Source organism: Salminus brasiliensis, chromosome 8, assembly GCF_030463535.1.
Source record: "Salminus brasiliensis chromosome 8, fSalBra1.hap2, whole genome shotgun sequence".
Taxonomy (NCBI): domain Eukaryota; kingdom Metazoa; phylum Chordata; class Actinopteri; order Characiformes; family Bryconidae; genus Salminus; species Salminus brasiliensis.
Window position 1 is genome coordinate 3,518,458 of NC_132885.1, and position 25,000 is coordinate 3,543,457.

Sequence of the window (25,000 nt, forward strand, 5' to 3'; positions counted from 1 at the left end):
TATATTTTTTCCCTTTTGCATCCCTGATGCAACGCTGCAGCAACACGGTGTGTGATAAATGGTGTTTAAAATAATATTCAGATGAGTTGGTGGCTGGAAAAGGTCAGTCTGTGTGTGTAATTACCACACGTGAGTCCATGCCAGTGGCTTTGGCTCTGTTAATCGCTGTGGCCTTTTGCTCAGGCAACAAACACGGCTCAGGCCGAAACCTGAGAGTGCGTTCCTTTCTGAGAATCAATTCCTCAGAGCCGCTGCATGGCCCTCATGTTATTGCAGATTATGTACCATAGTAACACCACACAGCACACGGGCGGGCTTTATAGCCCCCTCTTTACGCACTCTCCGCTTAGGTACACACACATATATGCATAAAAACAACGCACTGGATGACTCTAACACCAGGACCAGTGTCTTCAGTTAGTCTGGTGAGGGAATTAGGGCTGTAGAGGGGTATAAAGCCCCCCAGCATTGAGGAGCTGTGGAGCAGTGGAAGAACTGTGTTCTCTGGAATGATGGTGGTGGTTGAGCTCCATCCAGTACTTTTGTGATAAGTTGGAGAGTTGGGGATGAAGAGGTGGGGTGGCGATTCTCCAGCATCCTGACCTCACTGACGCTCTTGTCACTGAATTCAATCAAATCCTCACAGCAATGCTCCTCCAAAATCTAGTAGAAAGTCTTCTTCCTGGACAGCAGAGACAGTTACTCCAACAGAAGCAGGATCAGCTCTTTTTAATAGCCTTGATTTCAGAAGAAACAATGCTTGAGCAGGTGTCCCAATACTTTTGTCTTTTTAGCAGAGGTGCAAATAATAATCTGTAGAGGTTTATTTTATTTCTAACTGGTTCAAAATGTTTAAATTTATAGATATGAAAAATATGAACATAAAGCTGACACACACACACATCCCTGACTCTCTCTCTCGCGCTCTCTCTCTCTGCTCTGTGGGAAGTGCGACCCCAGCTGACCTCTCAGTGCTATTATGTCAGCAGGATGGGTAGAGTGAGAGAGAGAGAGAATGAGAGAGGGAGTTTGCTAGCAGGTGTAGGGTGGGACCGTCAGGGGCAGATTAGGGTATCGAGGGACGTAATAGTGGAGGAGAGAGAGAGAGAGAGAGCGACAGAGGGAGAGACAGAGAGACAGAAAGAAAGGAAGTATGTGTGTCTGGGAAGGGGGGGGGGGGTGTCTATTGATCCCACTATCTCCATGAGGAGACCCTCCCTAATTCTCAAAATGATGACCTGAAAGAGAGTGAGAGAGAGAGACCGGTTATTCACTACACACTGTTACACCACTTTTAATAATAATCAAGTGCTACTCACTTGGAAGTACACTAAATGGACAAAAGTATTGGGACACCTGCTCATTCATTGTTTCTTCTGAAGGTGAGGAAGGCTCTCTACTAGATTCTGGAGAAGCATTGCTGTGAGGATTTGATTGCATTCAGCGACAAAAGCCATTAGTGAGGTCAGGATGTTGGATGATGATCACCACCACCCCACCTCATCATTCCCAACTTTCTAACTCATCCCAAAAGTACTGGATGGAGCTCCACCTTCATCCATCATTTCAGAGAACACTTCCAGAGAACAGTTCTTCCACTGCTCCACAGGCAGTGGTGCCAATAGGCAGCATGGTGCCAATAGGTTCATTAGGCAATGGGTAATGTAGCTGAATGGGTGTCCATAAATATTTGGACATGTAGTGTCCTCAGTGTTCTCAGTACAGTTGTATGAAGTGGGTTGGGTGCTGTAACTGAGCTGAGAGACGGGGGGAGGCTGGTGTCTTTATTCATGGCTTCCTTTGGCAGAGGTTTAGCAGACTGACCTTTCCGAATAAACCTCCTCACTGATGAAGCCAGAACTTTCGCTTTGGCTATATAACATACAACTGCCAGTCATTGGTCTGTTGAACAAATGTAATTTACAGGACATCTCTCTCTCTCTCTCTCTCTCTCTCTAGGTTTTCAGTGCAGGCCTAAGTCTCTGAAGGTGTTTATAAAACCCCTGCAGTCATAAGAAGGAAGCGTATCACATCTACATGGACCAGGTGGCTCCGCTGTTCAAACTCGCTGATATAAAGACAGATGTCACCAGTAAGTCACACACACACACACACACACACTCATTCACACACACTAAGGTGCTGTGCTGGCAGTGTATTGTCTACACAGGTGCTTGATTTATTTGTTCTGGAGTGTCCCTTTAATTACATGTCCAAAAGTTTGTGGACACCCCTTCTAATGAATTGCACACATGTGCAATGCACACCACACACAGACACAGCTTGTCTAGTCCCTGTAGAGAAGTGCTGCCATTAGAATAGGACTCTCTGGAGCAGATAAACATCATGAGCCTATTGGCTCCATGCTGCCTAATAATGCCAGGCGTGGGCTGTAGGGCGTGGGTGTTCTCTGGGATGATGGATGGTGGAGCTCCATCCAGTACTTGAGTTGGGATGAGTTGGTGATGTGATCATTCAACATCCTGACCGCCTATCCTGTAGCACTCTTGTAGCTGAATGCAATCAAATCCTCACAGCAGTGCTCCTCCAAAGAAAGTAGAAAGCCTTCTTCTCTGGACAGTAGAGACAGTTACTCCAGCTAAAGGCAGGAGACTCTTTTAATGCCCTTGATTTTGGATGAAAACCATGAACAAGCAGATGTCCCAATACTTTTGTCCCTTTAATGCATCACTAGATTGCACATTATACAGTATTTTGAGAATATGGCGATATTGAATTTTGCAGAATTTTGCTCAATACTTCTTTTAATAGGAAATTTGAATAATGAAAAGCTTCCAAGTGTCTCCACAACAACGTGCTCTCATCCTGGGGGAGATTTATTTCGTACAAAGAGCTAAACACACACACACACACGGGACAGTAGGCAGTTTATGCATTAATAATGATAATGTGTAGGTCATGTCATGTCCACTGGATATTGCACATGTTATATTCTATCAGGCATCCCAGGATTTCTGCATTTCATATCCAATTAAATGCAGTTATTAGGGCTTAAGCTTTTCTTTTATTCCGGCCCATATGGAGCCTGGCTCGCTCTGGTCAGCGGCTGATGGGCTTAGGGTGATTTCTGCCCCCTCAGGGCTTTGCTGGTGGCTGAGGTACGCTAATGTTGGCCCTCAGGCCATGTTCTAGCACATTGTTCGCTCTTTAACACACACACACAAACACACACACACACACACACTGTCCCGTTCTGTATGCCATTAGGCATGTCTCTGGGCAAATCAATATTTTAGGCTGAAGAATGCCACAGCTGAATGTTAATTCGTCATCTGAACGTCCGAATGAGCAACTGCTGCCCTCACCAAAATCCTCGTACCTTTATTTTTACTGTTTTTCACTTCATCTGAATCAGGGCAGTTGTTTTCGGACTTTCTTGATGAATGGACCAATAGAAACTCTCCAAAATGACTTGGAGTAGAATCCTTTTACATTGACGTCCATTGAAAGTTGCTATGTTGCTATGTTGGAGATACAAGTTTTGTGTGTGACAGTAAATTAAAAAATGTATAATAATTGAAACAGCAACGCAAGCTCCGCCCTCCACCTGCATTCAGCTGGGACAGTTCTGAAGGTCTGGTCATGTGAAGGCCAATCTCTATGTTTTCTCTCTGTATCTAGCACCCACTGCCGAGACATGGACAGAAAGAGAACCCTGAGGCCAAAGGTGCAGAGAAGGCACCCCCCAAAAAAGCCAGGCCAGGCGTAATCCTTTTAATCATGTCCTTACTGAATACACAGGGTTCTTTAGTACAGACAACGGGTCTATGCAGAACCACAACAACTCAAAGACCCGTTTAGAAGTTGAATTGGTTCTAGGTAGCAGCAGATCCCTCAAGTCTTGGACGTTGTAAGGTGGGGCCTCCAGGAGTCCTTCCTTGGGGCACTTTTGGTAGGTACTGCCCACTGTATACCGGGAACACCCCATCCCACAAGACCTGCCTGATGTTTTGGAGATGTTCTGACCCAGTCGTTTATCTAGAACCTCACAGTTTGGTTCTGGTCAAAGTGTCTCAGATTCTTAGGCTTGCTTCAACACCTCTATCGCCTTCAAGAACCGACTGTTCACCTGCTGCCTGATATGTAGATCCAGCCCTTAAGAGATGTACGTAGAAGCCACAGTAGATGCCGGTGGTACTAATGTTATGGCTGATTGGTGTAAATCTAATGTAATCTAATGGGAATGGAGTGGAAGCGGAGTGTGTGTGTGTGTGTGTGATCAGTGAGGAACTGGATGTAAATGTGAGGAGAGTAGGTTTCTATTCACAGACATCACAACACAGACAGTTTGTGGAAGCAGAAATGTGTGTGTGTGTGTGTGTGTGTGTGTCAGGAGCAGAGAAGCAGCAGCTGTAGCTCTGTGCTGAGGATGGTTTTAAATGTGTCTCACACTCGTAATAACAGGAGAAGTGTGTGAGTGTGTGTCCTCCGTCAGTAACCCGACCCAGGAGGCGGGGCTGCCCCCATCTGTTCCACACACACACACTCAGTTCATCCTGTACTCACACACACACACACTCACAGCACACAGGTTTTCCTCTGTATGCAGACCAACCCCCCCCCCCCCCACACACACACACACACACACTCACACACACACACAGCTCACAGAAAATCTATGTTCTCCCTCTACACACACACACACACACTCACAGAAAATTGTGAAAAGTGTTTTCCCTCTGTGTGTGTGTGTGTGTGTGTGTGTGTGATGAATGCTGCTACCTGACTCCAGCTCTGTGTGAGGGGTAATAGAATCTGGGCTCGGGGGTGGAGCCATTAAAGGCCGTTTAAAAGGCGTTTTACTCTAATAGAAATGAAACATCTCATTGTGCAGCTCAGCCGCTCTCAGCACTCCGACCCAATCACACACACACACACACACACACACACACACACACACACACTCACACACACACTCTGACCGTATGAAGAGAGATGAAACCTGCTCTGGTTTGGACTGAGATGTTCCTCAGAGGCTCCTCGGAGCAGGGGCTCCTCTGAGGGCCGGATCGTCCTTTAAAAGGCTGCTAATTGTTCTGAATGTTGGGGCTGAAGCAGCCCAGCGCTGCAGATTCAGCATGTCTGAGATTCGGCCCTGCGGTGCTGCGTTCAGTGATGCTCTAACGGAGGGGAATTCTCCCAGTTTCAGACTCAGCAGTGGGGTCACACTGAGCTGCGGCTGCGGCTGAGGGTGATTCAGTGCAGTATTGGTGACATTCTTTGAAACGAATAAGAATATTTTTTGATGCATAGATAGAATTTAATAAAAAAATATTATTATATTATATTATAATATATATAATATATCCCCCCCCCCAATTTATAATATATATATATATATATAAAACGTTACATTTTAATTGGGAGAAAATATTTGTACATAATAAATAAAAAATATATAATATATATAAAATGTATATCTATGCATCTAAAAATATCCATATTCATTTCAAAGATATTATATATAATATATATTTCATTTTAATTGGGGAATAAATAAATAAAAAAGAAATAATATCATTTTTTAAAATTTAAAACAATAATAATAATAATAATAAGAAGAATTATTATTATTATTATTATTATTATTTTTATGCACACATGGATCCCCTACATAGAAAACAGTGGCTAACAGACCGCTCTCCATATGAATGAGCATGAGAATGTGGTCAGTTTGGTCACAGGCAGCTTGGGGCCAGCAGCTCTGAAGTGGACCATCTTTTTTTAGAACAGAAAGGTGGGTCTGGAGCACAGGCTGCTCGGATCAGCAGGTCAGAGTTTAGCGGGCAGTGTTTACTGGGTAACGCCGTCTACCTGGGCTGTAATTCTGTCTGACAAGGTCAACACCAAACAGCCCGACAGCGTGCTGATAGGTTTAGTGTCACCTGTCCCTCATTTAGGGTCACAATCACTCCCCCTAAAGGTCAGTCTGGAGCATAGCACCGTCAGTCAGTGACCAGTTCAACTGAACTCTCCATTAAAGGTGCTCACACACACACACACACACACACACACACTCATTTAGCAGGGATTTTGTGTTTATCTGTGTGTGTGTGTGTGTGTGTGCTGAACCCTGCACATTCACTGCACTGCCGTGTGAATAACGATGCACATTGATGGCCAGAAACATTCATCTGTGTGTGTGTGTGTGTGTGTGTGTGTATATGTGTGGGCCCGGTGACATGTGGGCACAGCTGGGACCCGCTCCGTGCCAGAGGTGGCCCAGAAAACATTAAGTGGGGCGTGGGCTGTGTGTGTGTGTGTTGCCATCTTCAATAGCCTTTTCTTGCATTTCACCTTTACAGTAAATTAGGGTAAATAGCTTTGCAGTATACATTATATATTATATAGGTTTAGCTAGGCACATCAAACATAGTGTTAGTGTTTGTGTTATATAGTGTTATATAGTTTAAGTTACTTGAATATAGCATTCTATAGTTCTAGTTAGCAGTATATAGTATTATTTCATTTAGGCTAGTATCATATAGTATTATATACTTTTAAAAAGCAGTATATAACATCATCAATTTGTTTTGTAGTCAGAATGATATCGTATTATATAGTAGTACATAACATTATATTGTTGTATTTAATAGAATATAGCATTACTTAATTTTAGTTAGCAATATATTATATAAAGTTTTATTTAGTAGTATATACAATTATATGAGCAGTATATAACATTTAGATAGCATTATATAGTATACAGTTTTATAAAGTAGTCAGTTCAGGTTAGCAGTACACATCATTATATAGTCTTTTTTATCAGTATTTAGTATATATAATATTTTATTGTTTTATTTTGCAGTATGTAATATTATATCATTTTACTTATATAGTTTATAGTATTAAATAGTTTACATTAGTAGTATGTAGTATTAGCTAAATGTAAATGTAAATGTAGTATTATATAGCTGTATTAAGCAGCATATCAAATTGTGTCATTTTGTTAGCAGTATGTAATCGAGTTTTAGTAGTATGTAGTATTATATAACTTTAATTGGCAGTATATAACATTGTATAATTTTCGTTAGCATCAAATAGTATACAGTTTTAGTCTGTAGTATAAAGTATTAAATTGTTTATGTTAGTATTATATAGCAATATATATTCTTATTTAGCTTCATATAAGGTTTAGTTATTAATATATAGTATTATATAGTTTTAGTTAGCAGTGTATGGGATTTTATCATTTAGATTAGTAGTTTTAGTTAGTACTGTAGTTATATATAGTTCTATTTAGTAGTATATAATATTACCTAGTTGTAGTTAGTAGTGTAGTAATATATAGTTTTAGTTCTCAGTATATAGTTTTATTCATTCTGATTGTTGCGCATGTTGTGAAGATAATATTTCAAGAAATAATAAAATAAACATTAGCACGTCTGCTCCAAGATTCTTATCAACCCCGTCCTAAATTTCCACATTTCGCAGTTGAGCAAGTTCAAATATCAGTCAATTAAACCTAAATAAATGAGTTTAACAGCTTAATGTGTTCCTACAGCCGTCAAATTCATATACAGCATATCTACAGACGGAGAGACCGAGACAGAGTAAAGCTAGCTGTGTTCTACCTCAAGAAGCAGTTAAAACAAGTTACAATTTTGTTTTACCTTTTTTTTTTTTTTTTTTGAGATTTAGGATTTTTGAGTGTTTTTTTTTCTTTCAGAATTTGTTTCAGTGTGTCCACGTCTGCCCAACTCAACCCGTCCACATGATCAGAATCCTGGATCTGACCATAAGCAGAAACATCAGCTCTGGGATGTGTGTATTTGTGCTTCTGAATGTGCAGCGGTTGCTGCGTGACCTTGTTTTGCATTGTTGTGATTTTGTGAAGGCCATTCTCTCACTCCTTTTCTCACACTTCTCTCTCTCTCTCTCTCTCTCTCTCGTTCACTCGTTCTCATTCTTGATTAAAAATGCAAACAGCATGCGGGTATAAATTCCGCTTTACAGCCAGGACCATATGCTCAGCTGAAGTCGTTTGCCAAACCTTGGATAAGGCTACTAAAGGCAGTTTGCAACGCTCTGCCTTATTTATTTATTTATTTATTTATTTATTTATTTATTTATTTATTTGTGACTTAACTCTTTCTCTTCCCTCCCCACAGTTACTGAGAGAAAAGGCCACGCTCTGTCCATCCTGAAGGACTGCAGTCTGGATGAATATGACGGGTATGAAATCATATATCACTACATACATCTGTCTGTCCGTCCATCTGTCCGCCTGCCTATCTATCTATCTGTCTGTCTGTCTGTCTGTCTGTCTATCTATCTATCTATCTGTCTGTCTGTCTGTCTGTCTATCTATCTATCTATCTATCTATCTATCTATCTATCTGTCTGTCTGTCCGTCCATCTGTCCGCCTGCCTATCTATCTATCTATCTATCTATCTATCTATCTATCTATCTATCTATCTATCTATCTATCTATCTATCCGTCTGTCTATCTGTCTGTCTATCTGTCTGTCTGCCTATCTGTCTGTCTGTCTTTCTGACTCACTGACAAAGACCAGGACTTGAACTATATGCTCGTAGCTCCTCCAGCATGAGCAATGCTCCAGACACAAGGAGGGTAACACTTGCCTCCTCCAACATATGCTAAGCAAACCACCGCCTTGTCCAGCCTCAGCCAACACGCAATGAGAGAGGGGCCAGGTCCCCAGCTCCACTGTACCAGCTAAGAAATGCCTATGCTGGCCAACATTGTGTGGAAAATTGTGCTCTCTCTAACTCTCTCTAACATGGCTTGGGATTTTTACTCGTCTTATGGTTCTGCTCACGGGCTGAACGGCGTAGGACAGGGATCTTTTTAAACCCCTTCCCAGACTCCTCTGCATCTCCACCCTTCTTTCTGAAGGCCTCAGAGAGCTCTCTGGATCTGGCCATGATGGTGATCTTCATCACCACTTACTTCAATCATCAATCCATAGCAGACCAGACTAAACGTCTGAGGTTTAAATAAGACTCCAGACTCCTCCAGAATAATCCTCTCCAACCATGTTCTGATCATCTGCAGCTGATGTGGAGTTACTGTCTCTCAGTAAATAGGGCAGCAGTTGTAGCTCTTTGCTGTGAGGGTGGACAAGAGAAAGAGGGAGAGGGCGAGAAAGACAAAGGGACCCCAGTAGAGCAGTGTTTTCCAGAGTGAGTGATAGTGATAATGCTGTGATTAGAGCAGTGTGTGTGTGTGTGTGTGTGTGTGTGTGTGTGTGTGTGTGTGTGCGCTGCAGGCTCGGTGTGTGTCTCTCCGGTAGATCAGGCCGCTCTGGGCCTCTGTGGCAGGTGGCTCTTTAATTACCTGTTCTGGAAACAGTGATGGAGTGCTGCACGTCCGGCTCACTCACACACTCACACACTCCATGCAGTCCTCATAATCCAGCACTGCTCTCCGTTAGCTGCTCGTAGCTAGCGCTTTAGCATGCCCAGCCTTTAGAGCCCCATCCTTTGGGCTCAAGGGTGAATGTGTGTGTGTGTGTGTGTGTGTGTGTGTGTGTGTGTTTGGGTGGGGTTTGCTTAGTCTGGCGCCCTGCTTTTTGATTAAAATCCCAGCATGCAGTATGGGTGAGAGACAAAAGGACAAGGACAAGCTGATGTGCTGGAATGGGCTGCAGGGTGGTGTAGAGTGACTTATCATGTTGTGAGGTTGAGGTTCTGCGCATGAGTGTTCCTCAGAAACGTCTACTGAACCTGTACTGACTGACTGTAGAAGGTCAGAGCTCAGTAAAGACATCTGAAATTCTCATCCGGACGCCATCACTCTCCTTTAAACACCATCAGTCTCCTTTAAACACCATCACACTCCTTTAAACACCATCACTCTCCTTTAAACACCATCACACTCCTTTAAACACCATCACTCTCCTTTAAACACCATCAGTCTCCTTTAAACACATCACACTCCTTTAAACATCATCACACTCCTTTAAACGCCATCAGTCTCCTTTAAACATCATCACACTCCTTTAAACACCATCAGTCTCCTTTAAACACATCACACTCCTTTAAACACCATCACTCTCCTTTAAACACCATCAGTCTCCTTTAAACACCATCACACTCCTTTAAACATCATCACACTCCTTTAAACACCATCAGTCTCCTTTAAACACCATCACTCTCCTTTAAACACCATCACTCTCCTTTAAACATCATCACACTCCTTTAAACACCATCAGTCTCCTTTAAACACATCACACTCCTTTAAACACCATCACTCTCCTTTAAACATCATCACACTCCTTTAAACACCATCAGTCTCCTTTAAACACATCACACTCCTTTAAACACCATCACTCTCCTTTAAACACCATCAGTCTCCTTTAAACACCATCACACTCCTTTAAACATCATCACACTCCTTTAAACACCATCAGTCTCCTTTAAACACCATCACTCTCCTTTAAACACCATCACACTCCTTTAAACACCATCAGTCTCCTTTAAACACCATCACACTCCTTTAAACACCATCACTCTCCTTTAAACACCATCACACTCCTTTAAACACCATCAGTCTCCTTTAAACACCATCACACTCCTTTAAACACCATCACTCTCCTTTAAACACCATCACACTCCTTTAAACACCATCAGTCTCCTTTAAACACCATCACTCTCCTTTAAACACCATCACACTCCTTTAAACACCATCACTCTCCTTTAAACACATCACACTCCTTTAAACACCATCACTCTCCTTTAAACGCCATCACTCTCCTTTAAACACCATCACACTCCTTTAAACACCATCACACTCCTTTAAACACCATCACTCTCCTTTAAACATCATCACACTCCTTTAAACACCATCAGTCTCCTTTAAACACCATCACACTCCTTTAAACACCATCACTCTCCTTTAAACACCATCACACTCCTTTAAACACCATCAGTCTCCTTTAAACACCATCACACTCCTTTAAACACCATCACTCTCCTTTAAACACCATCACACTCCTTTAAACACCATCACTCTCCTTTAAACACATCACACTCCTTTAAACACCATCACTCTCCTTTAAATGCCATCACTCTCCTTTAAACACCATCACACTCCTTTAAACACCATCACACTCCTTTAAACACCATCACTCTCCTTTAAACACCATCACACTCCTTTAAACACCATCACTCTCCTTTAAACACCATCAGTCTCCTTTAAACACCATCACACTCCTTTAAACGCCATCACTCTCCTTTAAACACCATCACTCTCCTTTAAACACCATCACTCTCCTTTAACACCATCACTCTCCTTTAAACACCATCAGTCTCCTTTAAACACCATCACACTCCTTTAAACGCCATCACTCTCCTTTAAACACCATCAGTCTCCTTTAACACCATCACTCTCCTTTAACACCATCACTCTCCTTTAAACACCATCAGTCTCCTTTAAACACCATCACTCTCCTTTAAACACTATCACTCTCCTGTCGTCTCGGTTCGTCTTCCTCTGGAGATGGACTTGTTATTCAACAAGGAGAGTCTGTAGCCACCGTCTTTAGTTGTAACAATAATATATTTTATTTCAATCGAAAGAACAGTGTGGAGAGAGTCTGCCAATTCTGGGTGCCCTTCGGTCTCTCTCTCCCCGACTTAGGAATCCCTTGAGTTTTTATACCCTATTTCACGCCACATTCTGTTGGAATGTTGCCATATATGGAATGTTTACATTTCATCCATAGGGAACAGCCATTAGCTCCCCCATTACCTAAGTGGTCCATGGCCACATCTGGACAGCGTTTAACTCACTGACACGTCTGCCCAACGGGATGTCCAAATCTAAACAGCATCTTATGTCTGTTCAATTTGTGTAGATTTGGTCAAGAAACGGAGCCCCCTTTCTTTTCTACATCTGCAAAGCCAATGAATATACTACACTCCTTTAAACACCATCAGTCTCCTTTAAACGCCATCACACTCCTTTAAACACCATCACTCTCCTTTAAACACCATCACACTCCTTTAAACGCCATCACTCTCCTTTAAACACCATCACTCTCCTTTAAACACCATCAGTCTCCTTTAAACACCATCACTCTCCTTTAAACACCATCAGTCTCCTTTAAACGCCATCACTCTCCTTTAAACACCATCACACTCCTTTAAACGCCATCACTCTCCTTTAAACACCATCACACTCCTTTAAACACCATCACTCTCCTTTAAACACCATCACACTCCTTTAAACGCCATCACTCTCCTTTAAACACCATCACTCTCCTTTAAACACCATCACACTCCTTTAAACGCCATCACTCTCCTTTAAACACCATCACTCTCCTTTAAACACCATCAGTCTCCTTTAAACACCATCACACTCCTTTAAAAACCATCACTCTCCTTTAAACACCATCACTCTCTGCTAAATGTCACAATTCACCAGACATAATTCTCAGCGAAACACCACCCTTTTTACCTCAAACACCATCATGGTCCACCAGACACACATTCCCCTCCAAACACATCATTCCCCTCCAAAAACCACCACCAAATACTGACATCCTCCACCAAAAACCATCATTCTCTTTTAAACACTATCATTCACCACCAAATACTGACATCCTCCACCAAACTACATCATTCTCCACCAAATACTGACATTCTCCACCAAATACTGACATCCTCCACCAAACTACATCATTCTCCACCAAATACTGACATTCTTCACCAAACACCATCATTCTCCTTTAAACACCATTATTCCCCACCAAATACTGACATTCTCCACCAAACACCATCATTCTCCTTTAAACACCATTATTCCCCACCAAATACTGACATCCTCCACCTAACTCCATCAGTTCCCACCAAACACCATCAGTCTCCATCTAACACCATCATTCTTCAAAAAAAACATTATCCCCCATCAAGTCTATGGGTGTGTTCAATTCTTGTCCCTAAGAGGTCCATTGTGTCCATCTATGGTTGATTGAACCAGGTGTGTTTCAATGAGGAATACACCATGCTGGAACTGACCCCAACCCACCTGACACACACAACGTCCTCATTCTCCTGTGAGCATCAACACTCGCCAGCAAACTAGAGCTCTGCACAAGACCAGTTTGTCCCAAATCTGCAAAGCGCTGTGGTCAGGGTGGGTCAGGCACTATTGCTCACTGGGAGCTGAAGCTGTCAGGAAGAAAAGACTGCCAGTGTTTTCTGGAGAACAGCGGAGCTTCAGTGGAGCTCACTGGTTGTTTTAACTGGTGGGTTTGTTGTTGCTGGTTGTGGCTTACTGGTGTGTGTGTAAGTGCGTTGGTGTTTGTCCAGTGTTCGTGTGTTCTGGGCTTAAGGTAGGTCTCCCGCAGCTCTGGCCTTGGCTGCCACTTGAGCTGAGGGACAGATGGGGAACAGGTGAGGGAGGGGCAGCTCGTGATCCTCCACTTCGCGAGCGATTACCTCCTGTTCTTCCTCTCCACTCTTCTTCCTCAGGCCATACAAAGAGCAGGAATCCAGCAGGAATTTTCCAAACACACGCTGATATTCTATAGAGAGTTAACCCCTTAAACCTCGTGCAAAGCCTCACACTTCCACATTCCATATACTACATAGACAAAAGTATTTGGACACTTGCTCATTTAATGCTCCTTCTGAAATCAAGGGTATTAAAAATAGCTTCTCCTGCTTTTGTTGGAGTAACTGTCTCTACTGTCCAGGGAAGAAGGCTTTCTACTACATTTTGGAGGAACATTGCTGTGAGAAGTTGATTGCATTCAGCAACGATGATCACTACCCCACCTCAGCATCCTCCTCAACTTATCCCAAAAGTACTGGATGAAGCTCCACCATCCATCATTCCAGAGAGCACAGTTCTTCCACTGCTCCACAGCAGTTCAATGCTGGGGGTCTTTATACCCCTCTACTAGCCCACGCCTGGCATTAGGCAGCATGGTGCCAGTGGGTTCTTATTCTATTAGCACTACACTTTACTTGGACCAGACAAGCTGTGTCTGTCAACGGGTGCAACTTAAAGTAGCTGAATGCATTCATTAGAAAGGATATCCACAAATATTTGGACGTATGGTGGACATTACAGCCACAATTAGCATCAACTTCATAAACCCTATGACAGAACCCTGTGGGATGCCACAAAATGCGCTGAACTAAACGGTTGCCGAATCATCCATAACTCAATAATTAACCTAGGGTTCAGGGGGTTAAAGATGCGAGTTGAACCCAGTGTGTATGCTGTCGGCCCTCTTGATAGCACTTGATATTAGAATAGACTTCTAGGAGGCATCTGAATGGATTGTGCTCATCCAAGTGTGTTCCTCAGTCAACAAACCTTGATTTTGTGGAGATTTGCAAAAATGCTGCTCTGGCAATTGTGTCAAAATGGAATTTTCTGCTTGCATGACAAATCACTGGTTAAGTCACAGCAAGGATAGCTAAGCTACTTAAGCTGGTTTGAAGAAAAACCCTTGGTGTTGTTTGCAAAACACGATAATCTCATGCAGGAAAATCAGTGCCATCCGAGCCGCCGTGCATCGTCTGTTGCCGTTGAACCTGGAGGTTTGGGTTTAAGCTCGTCCCACTTCTTCAGAACTGGGAAGGAACCCAGTTTTCTTTGAATGTGCCTCAGTTTCTGGCTGTCGTAGATGCACATCGTGGCCAAGAACATGTGCTGGAAGACGTCATGCTCCGCTGCGGCGTGGAAAGAGTGTCTGAGTGCAGTGGGTTTGCAGATATCCGAGGTGTCTTATTAAAGACGGGGTAAAAACAGCGAGTGTCATCAACACGTCGCTAAAGGCTTCGGGAAAAGCACGGAGAACCATCTTATTGTCTTTCTCTTGGAGAGGAAATGCTCTACGAAGCTCGGCAGACAGCAACACTTCTTCCACCCTCCCCCACACACCCACACACGAGCGCACATTATCTCCCTGTCTCTGTACTTGCTTAATTAACCTCGGAAGAATTAAGTTTGAAAAGGTAGTATCACACATTTTTCATTAATAGATCATATCTCATTAATTACTTCAGTAATCTAACTGTTCTGGCCCTTTTAATGGAACTGTGCTATTTTGGATACATTTCTCACAAGGTTGCGGAGTGTGAAGCCAGCACACACACACACAGACATGCATGTACACACATATACACACCGTAATTGCATGTGTTTGCGTGCCACAATAGGCAGGTTAAAAAGGTGTGACTGCTGCTATGACTGCACTCATTGTTCTCACACATTAATGCTAATTATCAGCACCTCACACCGAAAGCCGCGTTGTAGCGTAGCTTTTACTGCCAGTGCCCTCCAGCCGCTAGCAACAGGGCAACGGGGAGGCTTCACAGGCCAAGCTTCGGATCTCCAGCTGACATCCACCTGCCGCACTGCGAGAGTATCTATACATCTGATCTATCATTTTCGCACGCTTGTTCGCCAGTGTGAGACTGTATGTGAGCTCTAAGCAACCTGGTATCGCACCACTCTACAGTATCAACCATGCTACTGAAAGGCTGCACCGGCTGAAGGCTTGGAAAACTTCACACGTGAGCGTTTAGCGATGTCTGAAGTCTGGCGAACATGCAAGACTACTACGGCAACGAGCAAGAGCAAGTGTCCAACAAAGTGTTGTTCGTTTTACAGATCGATGTAAGAAATCCACCGTCAAAGCAATGACCCTTTTTCTTTTTTACCCTTTCATCTAACCCTTCAGTCGGTAACCAGGCAACGCCTACCCGCACATCAGTCTCCATCCTCCAGAGATGTGGTCGCCATAGCAGTCAGTCAGTCACAAGAGCACTTTTTGACGATAAAAACCCAACCCAACAAAAACGTACAAATGAGTATGTTTTGATGGGTGTGGTCTTTAGTAGCATGGTCACGTTTCAGGCATGATATCAGGTAGCTTCTAGGCATTGTTAGCCTTAGCCTTAGCATTGTTGGTCTTACCTTGTAATGAAAGTCAAAGTAACAGTGGGCCTCATTCACCTTCTTGTCTTTCTAGGAATTTTCTAAAAAAAGTTCTAGCTAAAAGTCTAGGTCAGATGAATGTTCTTCTAATAATGATCCCATTGCCCTCGTAAACTGAACAAATCCTAAACCTGTAGCCATGTTGTAGCCACGACTAAGTATGACGAGATCCCATGTCTTACTAAGTAGTGGCCACGACTTAATTATCTTGTTCCCATGCCTTACTAACCTGTGTTCGCTTGTGTCCAAGTAATTCTTAGACCATTTCTGTTCAAATATTTAACATGAAATTTGAACTGTGCAAAAATCAGCCATAACATTAGAACCATGGCAGGCAAAGGCACTAACACTGATAATCTGGGTCCAGTGGCATCTGTCAAGGAGTGGGCCTACATATTAGGCAGCAAGTGAACAGTGAGTTCCTGAAGGTGATGAAGGTGTTGAAGCAGGAGAAATGGCCCACTGACCAGAACCAAACTGTGATGCTTTAGACAACTGGGTCAGAACATCCCCAAAACATCAGGCAGGTCTTGTGGGGTGTTTCTGATATGCAGCGGTCAAGAACTTCCAAAAGTTCTCCAAAGAAGGACAACCGGTGAACCAGCGTCAGGGTCATGGGCACTCAAGGCTCACTGGCACTCATGGAGGCCCCACCTCACAACTTACATGAATTCAATGAACTGCTGGTGTCCAGATACCACAGGAGACCTTCAGAGGTATTGAGGAATCATTGGCTTAAGGCTATTTTGGCTGCACAAGGGGGGCCTGCACAATATTAGACAGGTGGTTTTATTGTTATGGCTGGGAAGAGCCCAAATGCATTCTGCTGTACCGTCCACTCATATACATATGCATGATATTAATTTAATCACAAAGCCTGACAAACTATATATGATCATTTGTCAACAATGAAATTGAAATGCTAGTAAGTGCTTGTAGGTGTCTCCAAACTTTTGTCAGACAGTCAGGTTTTTCTGATTCCGACCAAAGCCATCCCCCAGTCCTTGGTCAGCTCCAGCTGTGTTGGAAAAAGCCTTTAATGCCTGCTGTGGCCCCTACACCTTAAGATAAGGCACATCCGTTGATCAAGCGGCTCTTTCAGCAGGTGCTGCGTGTTTCAGGAGGTAGAACACCCCCTTACACACACTCTCTCTCTCTTAAACTAGCATGGCGTTCTCACCGGAGTTGATTAAACTGTTTACATTTAGTCACCCATTTTCTAAAAGGGCCAAATTTAAAGCTGTGTTCTCAAAACTGATCCAAGATGACCACAGCAATGCGCATTTCACTGATGTTCTACACCAACACGCCTGTTTCAATCTCCAAGCTGTTTACCAGGAAGAACTGGATTCCCAATCCAATCCAATCCAATTCCCTAGAAACATTTCTAGGAGTAATTTCGTAGAAAAGCCATTTCTGGTTTCTATCTAAGTGTGTGGCTCTTTCTACCACTAGATACTGTCCCAGAGCAGAGAATTGGAGGCATAGTTCAATGCTGTTGGTTATAAAGTGTCGGAAAAAACATGAAGAAGAAACTCTGAGAGGAACCAAGACTTGACAGAAGAAACTTTCTAAGGTCAAGAGAAAGAACTGAGAAGAACCAAGACTTATAATAATTAACTTTCAGGCCCATGAGGAAGCATCCCTCAGAAGAACCAATACCCAGAAGGAGAACCTCTCTAAGAATATAAGGAAGAACCACTGAGAAACCAAGACTCAAAATGAGAAGCTCTCTAAGATCATGGGAAAGAACCACTAAGAAAACCTGAGCATGAGTCCTCCTAGAAAACTCAGAAGGAGAAACTCTCAGAGCATGAAGACAAAACACTGAGGGGACCAACACTCAAGAAGAAGACCTTTCTAAGAGCATGTGGAAAAAACATTGAGATGGACCAAGACTCAACAAAAGAACCTTTCTAAGGTCAAGCGAAATTACTGAGAAGAACCAAGACTTATAATAATAAACTCTCAGGCCCATGAGGAAGAATCACTCAGAAGAACCAATACACAGAAGGAGAACCTCTGTAAGATCATGGGAAAGAACCACTGAGAGAGACCATTACTTGAAAACCATTACTCTCCAAGAGCACATGATGAGCCACTGAGAAGACTTAAAAGGAGAAACTCTCAGAGCATGAAGACAAAACACTGAGGGGACCAACACTCAAGAAGAGGACCTTTCTAAGAGCATGTGGAAGAACCATTGAGAGGAACCCAGACTCAAATGGAGAGAAGCTCTCTAAGATCATGGGAAAGAACCACTGAGAGAAACTGAGCATGAGCATCCTCCTAGAAAACTCAAAAGAAAGTGGAAGAACCATTGAGAGGAACCAAGACTCGACAGAAGAAACTCTCTTAGAGCAAGAGAAATAACTGAGAAGAACCAAGACTGAGAAAGTTTCAAGCCCATGAGGAAGAATCACTGAGAGAAACCAATACCCAGAAGGAGAACCTCTCTAGGAAAATAAGTAAGAACCACGGAGAAACCAAGACTCAAATGAAGAGAAGCTCTCTAAGATCATGGGGAAGAACCACTGAGAGAAACTGAGCATGAGTCCTCCTAGAAAACTCAAAAGGAGAAACTCTCAGAGCATGAAGACAAAACACTGAGGGGACCAACACTCAAGAAGAGGACCTCTCTAAGAGCACGTGGAAGAACCATTGAGAGGAACCCAGACTCAAATGGAGAGAAGCTCTCTAAGATCATGGGAAAGAACCACTGAGAGAAACTGAGCATGAGCATCCTCCTAGAAAACTCAAAAGAAAGTGGAAGAACCATTGAGAGGAACCAAGACTCGACAGAAGAAACTCTTTAAGAGCAAGAGAAATAACTGAGAAGAACCAAGACTGAGAAAGTTTCAAGCCCATGAGGACAAATCACTGAGAGAATCCAATACCCAGAAGGAGAACCTCTCTAGGAAAATAAGGAAGAACCACAGAGAAACCAAGACTCAAATGGAGAGAAGCTCTCTAAGATCATGGGGAAGAACCACTGAGAGAAACTGAGCATGAGTCCTCCTAGAAAACTCAAAAGGAGAAACTCTCAGAGCATGAAGACAAAACACTGAGGGGACCAACACTCAAGAAGAGGGCCTCTCTAAGAGCACGTGGAAGAACCATTGAGATGGACCAAGACTCAACAGAAGAACCTCTCTAAGGTCAAGAGAAATTACTGAGAAGAACCAAGACTTATAATAATTAACTTTCAGGCCCATGAGGAAGAATCACTCAGAAGAACCAACACCCAGAAGGAGAACCTCTCTAAGAATTTAAAGAAGAACCACTGAGAAACCAAGACTCAAAATGAGAAGCTCTCTAAAAACATGAGAGACGAGAAACTGAGAAGAACCAAGACTTATAATAATAAACTCTCAGGTCCATGAGGTTCTTATAAGAATAAACTCTCTAGGAGCATGAGAAAGAACTGAGAAGAACCAAGAACCAGCTCCACCATCCATCACTTCAAAGAACACAGTTCTTCCACTGCTCCACAGCTCAATGCTGGGGGGGCGCTATACCCCTCTAGCCCACGCTCAGCATTGGGCACGGTGACCTTAGGCTCAGGCCAGAGCATCCTGTTCTATTTCCCAATGCTTTTCAATGGAGATTTTACGAAGTGTGGAACTGAGGGCCATTGTCAACACCAGGGTAGTTAAAGCTAATAAGAGTAGATCTAGTCACATCAGGTCACCTGCTGGATTTCAGGCCTCAAAGCTGCCCATGTTGGCTGGGAAGCCTAACCCTAAATCCATGCACGAGACGGGGAGGTTTTGTTAAAAAGGCACTTCCGAAATAAGCGTAATCTGCTTTGCTGGGCTCTGCTCATTTATTAGTAATGTGCTTAAAAGCAGATTAGCGGGCTCAGCCATTCTTAATGATTGATTTTGCTGCAGAGATGTGACACTTTTTTTTCGGCAGGAAAAAGGACGCTTCCCAATTAAAACGCTCGTCTCCCTCAAAGCATAATCCGCTCTTCAGTTCGTAGACCGGGAATTATCATTCCCATTAATTGAAATGAATTCCACTAATAAAGCCATGCTTGCATGACTGTTCTAATCATAAGGCAGACGACCGGAGTCGCGACTGTGCTTCATTAAGAATAATGCAAAGCGAAACAGCCAGAAAATGACGTATGACGGACTGTAGTTATTGTACACAAATATTCCCTCATGTTATTGTTTATTTACTCACTGTAATGTTTACAAAACAACCTGATTGCTATTCTATGTATTTTCTCACTCTTTCTCTCTCTCTCTTTCTCTCCCCCCCCTCTATGTCTCTCGCCCCCTCTCTGTCAGTGTGGTGTGTGTAGGTGGAGATGGTTCTGTAGCTGAAGTTGCTCATGGTTTGCTGCTCCGGGCCCAGATGGAGGCTGGGAGGGACACAGACTCCATCTTCATGCCTGTCCAAGCAGCACTTCCTCTGGGTGTAATCCCAGCAGGTGAGGGGTCTGGGTGGTGGCCTTATGAATCTCTAACAGCTGTTCACACACACACACCCACACACACATACACTGTATGTCCAAAATGTTCCTTATAATGAATGGATTCAGCTACTTTAAGTTGCACCCATTGCTGACAAAGATGTGCAAGTGCACACACACACACACACACACACACACACAGCTTGTGTAGCCCCAGTGGAGAAGTACTGCCAATAGAAAAGGGCACTTTCTGGAGCAGATAAACATGAACCTGTTGGCACCATGCCTCCCAATGCCAGGCGTGGGCTAGTAGAGGGGTATAAAGGCCCCCAGCATTGAGGAGCTGTGGAGCAGTGGAAGAACTGTGTTCTCTGGAATGATGGTGGTGGAGCTTGATTCAACTGTTGGGATGAGTTGGGGAGTTGAGATGATGATGAGGTGGGGTGGTGATCGTCATCCAACATCCTGACCTCACTGAGGCTCTTGTCGCTGAATGCAATCAAATCCTCACAACAATGCTCCTCCGAAATCTAGTAGAAAGCCTTCTTCTTCTTCTTCTTCTTCTTCTTCTTCTTCTTCCCTGGACAGTAGAGACAGCTACTCCAACAAAAGCAGGATGCACCTTTTTATACCCTTGAAGAACCTATGAATGAGCAGGTGTCCCAATACTTTTGTCATTTGAGATAAAGAGGAAATTGTGCAAATTGGATGTGTTGCCAGGCTATTCCTGTAATAAGCCCGCTGCAGGATTCCAGCACTGGCCTGCAGTGTGATGTGCAGTTGCTGTTTTCTTGGCGTGCGAAATCAGGCTCGTATTCCTCCAGTGAAAACAATCCTCCAAAAAATTACCCAGCAGCACCCTGCGCCTCCCTATCCTCCCCTGTCACATTGATTTAGTCTGATTGTGTTGTGAAGCTCCTCTAGCGAAAACAAACAGCTCGCTCATAACAGCACTGTGCGGGTGTATCATTATCAAATTGATTTAATCACAGTCGGGTCTGGGAGTGGCCCGACCGCACGCCGAGCTAATTGCCTTCAAGTGCATCTGTAAAAGAGCCTCCTTCATTCGACTCCATTCAGTTCAGTTAGGTTCAATGGGCTTCACTGGCATGGCAGCTTCACACGCAGCGCTGCCAAAGCAATCACAGAGACTACAGGCAACAGCGCAACAACAACACCGACACACAATCGGACACTTATACACCATTCACTTAATTCACACATAGAGGAGTAACCACTGTAACACACACTAAGTAAATAAAACTAAATAAATAATGAAGTTCCATCATCATCATAATAATAATTCAATAATAATTTATCATTTAATTAATAATTTAACTAAGATTAGTTTTAACTTCCATCTTATACAGTTTCAAAACTCAAAACTGTAATCAGTGCTATGACTGGATATGTACTTGGATGGTCTGTTATAGAGGAGTTGTAAATGTTCACTAACGTTCAGCTGAATGTTTATTAAATACAACTGAATATAAATAACTGTCTGAGTGTAATCCTGGACCCTAACCTTAGCCCTAACCCTAATCTTAACCCTAACCTTAACCTTAACCTTAACCCTAACCCTAACCCCAACCCTAACCCTAACCCTAACCCTAACCTTACCCCTAACCCTAACCTTTATCTTAGTTCTAACCCTAATCCTAACCCTAATCTTAATCTTAATCCTAATACTAATCCTAACCCTATTCCTAACCCTAACCCTAACCTAACCCTAATCCTAACTCCAACCTTAACCTTAATCTTAATTCTAACACTAACCCTAACCCTAACCCTAACCTTAACCTTAACCCTAACCCTAACCCCAACCCTAACCCTAACCCTAACCCTAACCTTACCCCTAACCCTAACCTTTATCTTAGTTCTAACCCTAATCCTAACCCTAACCCTAACCTAACCCTAATCCTAACTCCAACCTTAACCTTAATCTTAATTCTAACACTAACCCTAACCCTAACCTTAACCTTAACCTTAACCCTAACCCTAACCCCAACCCTAACCCTAACCCTAACCTTACCCCTAACCCTAACCTTTATCTTAGTTCTAACCCTAATCCTAACCCTAACCCTAACCTAACCCTAATCCTAACTCCAACCTTAACCTTAATCTTAATTCTAACACTAACCCTAACCCTAACCCTAACCTTAACCTTAACCTTAACCCTAACCCTAACCCCAACCCTAACCCCAACCCTAACCCTAACCCTAACCCTAACCCTAACCTTTATCTTAGTTCTAACCCTAATCCTAACCCTAACCTTAATCTTAATCCTAATACTAATCCTAACCCTAACCCTAACCTAACCCTAACCCTAACCCTAACCCTAACATTAACCTTAACTATACCATTTAATCAATCCTAACTCCTAACCCTAATTCTAATCCTAACCATACCTTCTTAGGAATGAGGTTTAAGGTTAGGTTTAGGTTTACATTATTACTACAATTACATTATAAAACTGAGCAAATCTGTCTGTCTATATATCTACCTGTCTGTCTATATATCTATCTATCTGTCTGTCTGTTTATCTATCTGTCTGTCTGTCTGTCTGTCTATCTGCCTGTCTGTCTGTCTGCCCGCCCAGCTCTTGAGTATATTAGCCAGTGTGTAGGTGGTGGCTGTGTGGAGGAGAACAGGCTGCAGTTTTTGGGCAGCAGTTTGACCTTCACTTGTCATTTGGGGGGGCAGTAAAATGGAGTGCTGTTGTTGAGAGAGATGGAAACCCTCCAAATCCTCCACTCGCTGGACGAGGTCACTGTTTCTCTTCATTAGAGTCCGGTCCCGGGGGGGCGTTCGTAAACAGTTTCCTGTCACAACTGTGGTAGAAAAAGACCCTCTCTCTCTCTCTCTCTCTCTCTCTCTCTCTCTCTCTCTCTCTCTCTCTCTCTCCCTCTCTCTCTCTCTCGCTCCCTCTCTCTCTCAGGTTTAAATATGAGTCCAGACGGGGGTCATTCAGGTGGGTTAGACACATTTCTTTGTTTCAGCTTTTGAAACACACCTAGTCCAAAAAAATGGGCAAAAATGGAAAATCCATCGTCACACACTCGCCTCAGACCGTGCAGATCACTGTGGCGTCTGCTCAGCTCTGAAGAGTCTGATTCACCTCCGTCCCTTCATTTCTCTTACTGTTCACTATTCCATTCTCTCTCTCTCATTACTCTCTCTCTCTCTCTCTCTCTCTCTCTCTCTCTCTCTCATTACTCTCTCTCTCTCTCTCTCATTACTCTCTCTCTCTCTCTCATTACTCTCTCTCTCTCTCTCTCTCTCTATCTCTCTCTCTCTCATTACTCTCTCTCTCTCTCTCATTACTCTCTCTCTCTCTCTCTCTCTCTCTCTCTATCTCTCTCTCTCTCATTACTCTCGCTCTCTCTCATTACTCTCTCTCTCTCATTACTCTCTCTCTCTCGCTCTCTCTCTCTCTCTCTCTCTCCCTCTCGCTTCTCTCATCCTTTCTCTCTCATCCCTTTCTTATTCCCTCTCTCTCTTTTTTCTTTCTCTCTCTCTCTCTCTCTCTTCTTTCTCTCTCTCTCTCTCTCTCTCTCTCCCTCTCACTTCTCTCATCCCCTCTCTCATCACTTTCTCTTATCCTCCCTTCTTATTCCCTCTCTCTCTCTCTCTCTCTCTCTCTCTCTCTCTCTCTCTATTAATAGTATATGTTGATGCCTGCCTAGAAGACGTCACTGGGAGCAATGGCTCTTTATTGTGAAGCCGGTCAGAAAGCCTCAATGGAGTCGACACATGAATCAACGGGCCAGTGATTCACAGACAATGAATCACTGAGCATAACTAAACACACTTACACTGGCCATGCTGCTAGCTACGAGGGGGTTCACGTGCCTCCTAACCGAGCAAATCATTACATTACACACATTTACAGAGCAACTGTGCAGGCCTTTCACATAAAACTAGCCATAAAGCTCCCACTAGCCTCTACCCAGACTTCCCCCGTACACACGTTTTACATAAACACGCCCCCCCAGGCACAATGTGCTTAGTTCTAGTGAGAATGGGGGAATGGTGGGACACTATTCAATGGTTTTGATCAGCAATTCACACTCATCTGAACCTCAAAAACTTCAGTAAATGATCTGCAGCTGAAACTGATTCAATACTGATCTGCAGCTGAAACTGATTCAATACTGTGTAAGATGTTCAGTCTGTAGCTCCGCCCCTCAACCTGTTCACTGTTCATTCCCATCTGCAGGCTACAACTTCCTCCATCACTCAGGACGAGGCCTTCCTATTCTCAGACTCCTCCTGACCATGGAGGGCTGTGGTGTTGATGACAGGATTTGAACTAATGACTTCCTGAGTCTCTTGGCAAGCAGGCAGTTAGACAGTCACTCCACTCTAGAGCTGTGAAGCCGTGTCCATTTCCGAGTCTGAGAAAGAAGGGAAGGTGAATTTACTCAGAACTGTGAGGGCTTTATGGAGTGTAACTTCACAGCTCTAGACCGGCCCTACAGTCTAACTGCTGCTCTTCAGCAAGTGTGAGGAGGTCATCAGTTCAAACCCCAGCAAGGCCTCAATGCTCTATTGTCTAAAGCCTCCCTCTCTGGGTATGTCATGTGATGGAGGGGGTAAACAGATTGAGGGGGTGGAGCTACAGACGTAACAT

At 43.4% G+C, this 25,000-nt stretch overlaps 1 protein-coding gene across 1 annotated transcript in view; it reads left to right on the top strand.

Moving 5' to 3' along the window:
- The window catches only part of cerkl (CERK like autophagy regulator), a 101,111-nt gene that overhangs the window by 48,727 nt on the left and 27,384 nt on the right, over nt 1-25,000 (top strand). Inside the window, 4 exon segments of the mRNA XM_072685408.1 lie at nt 1,960-1,997; nt 1,999-2,092; nt 8,133-8,196; nt 20,243-20,385. Of these exon segments, the coding sequence (XP_072541509.1) occupies nt 1,960-1,997; nt 1,999-2,092; nt 8,133-8,196; nt 20,243-20,385 (339 nt within the window).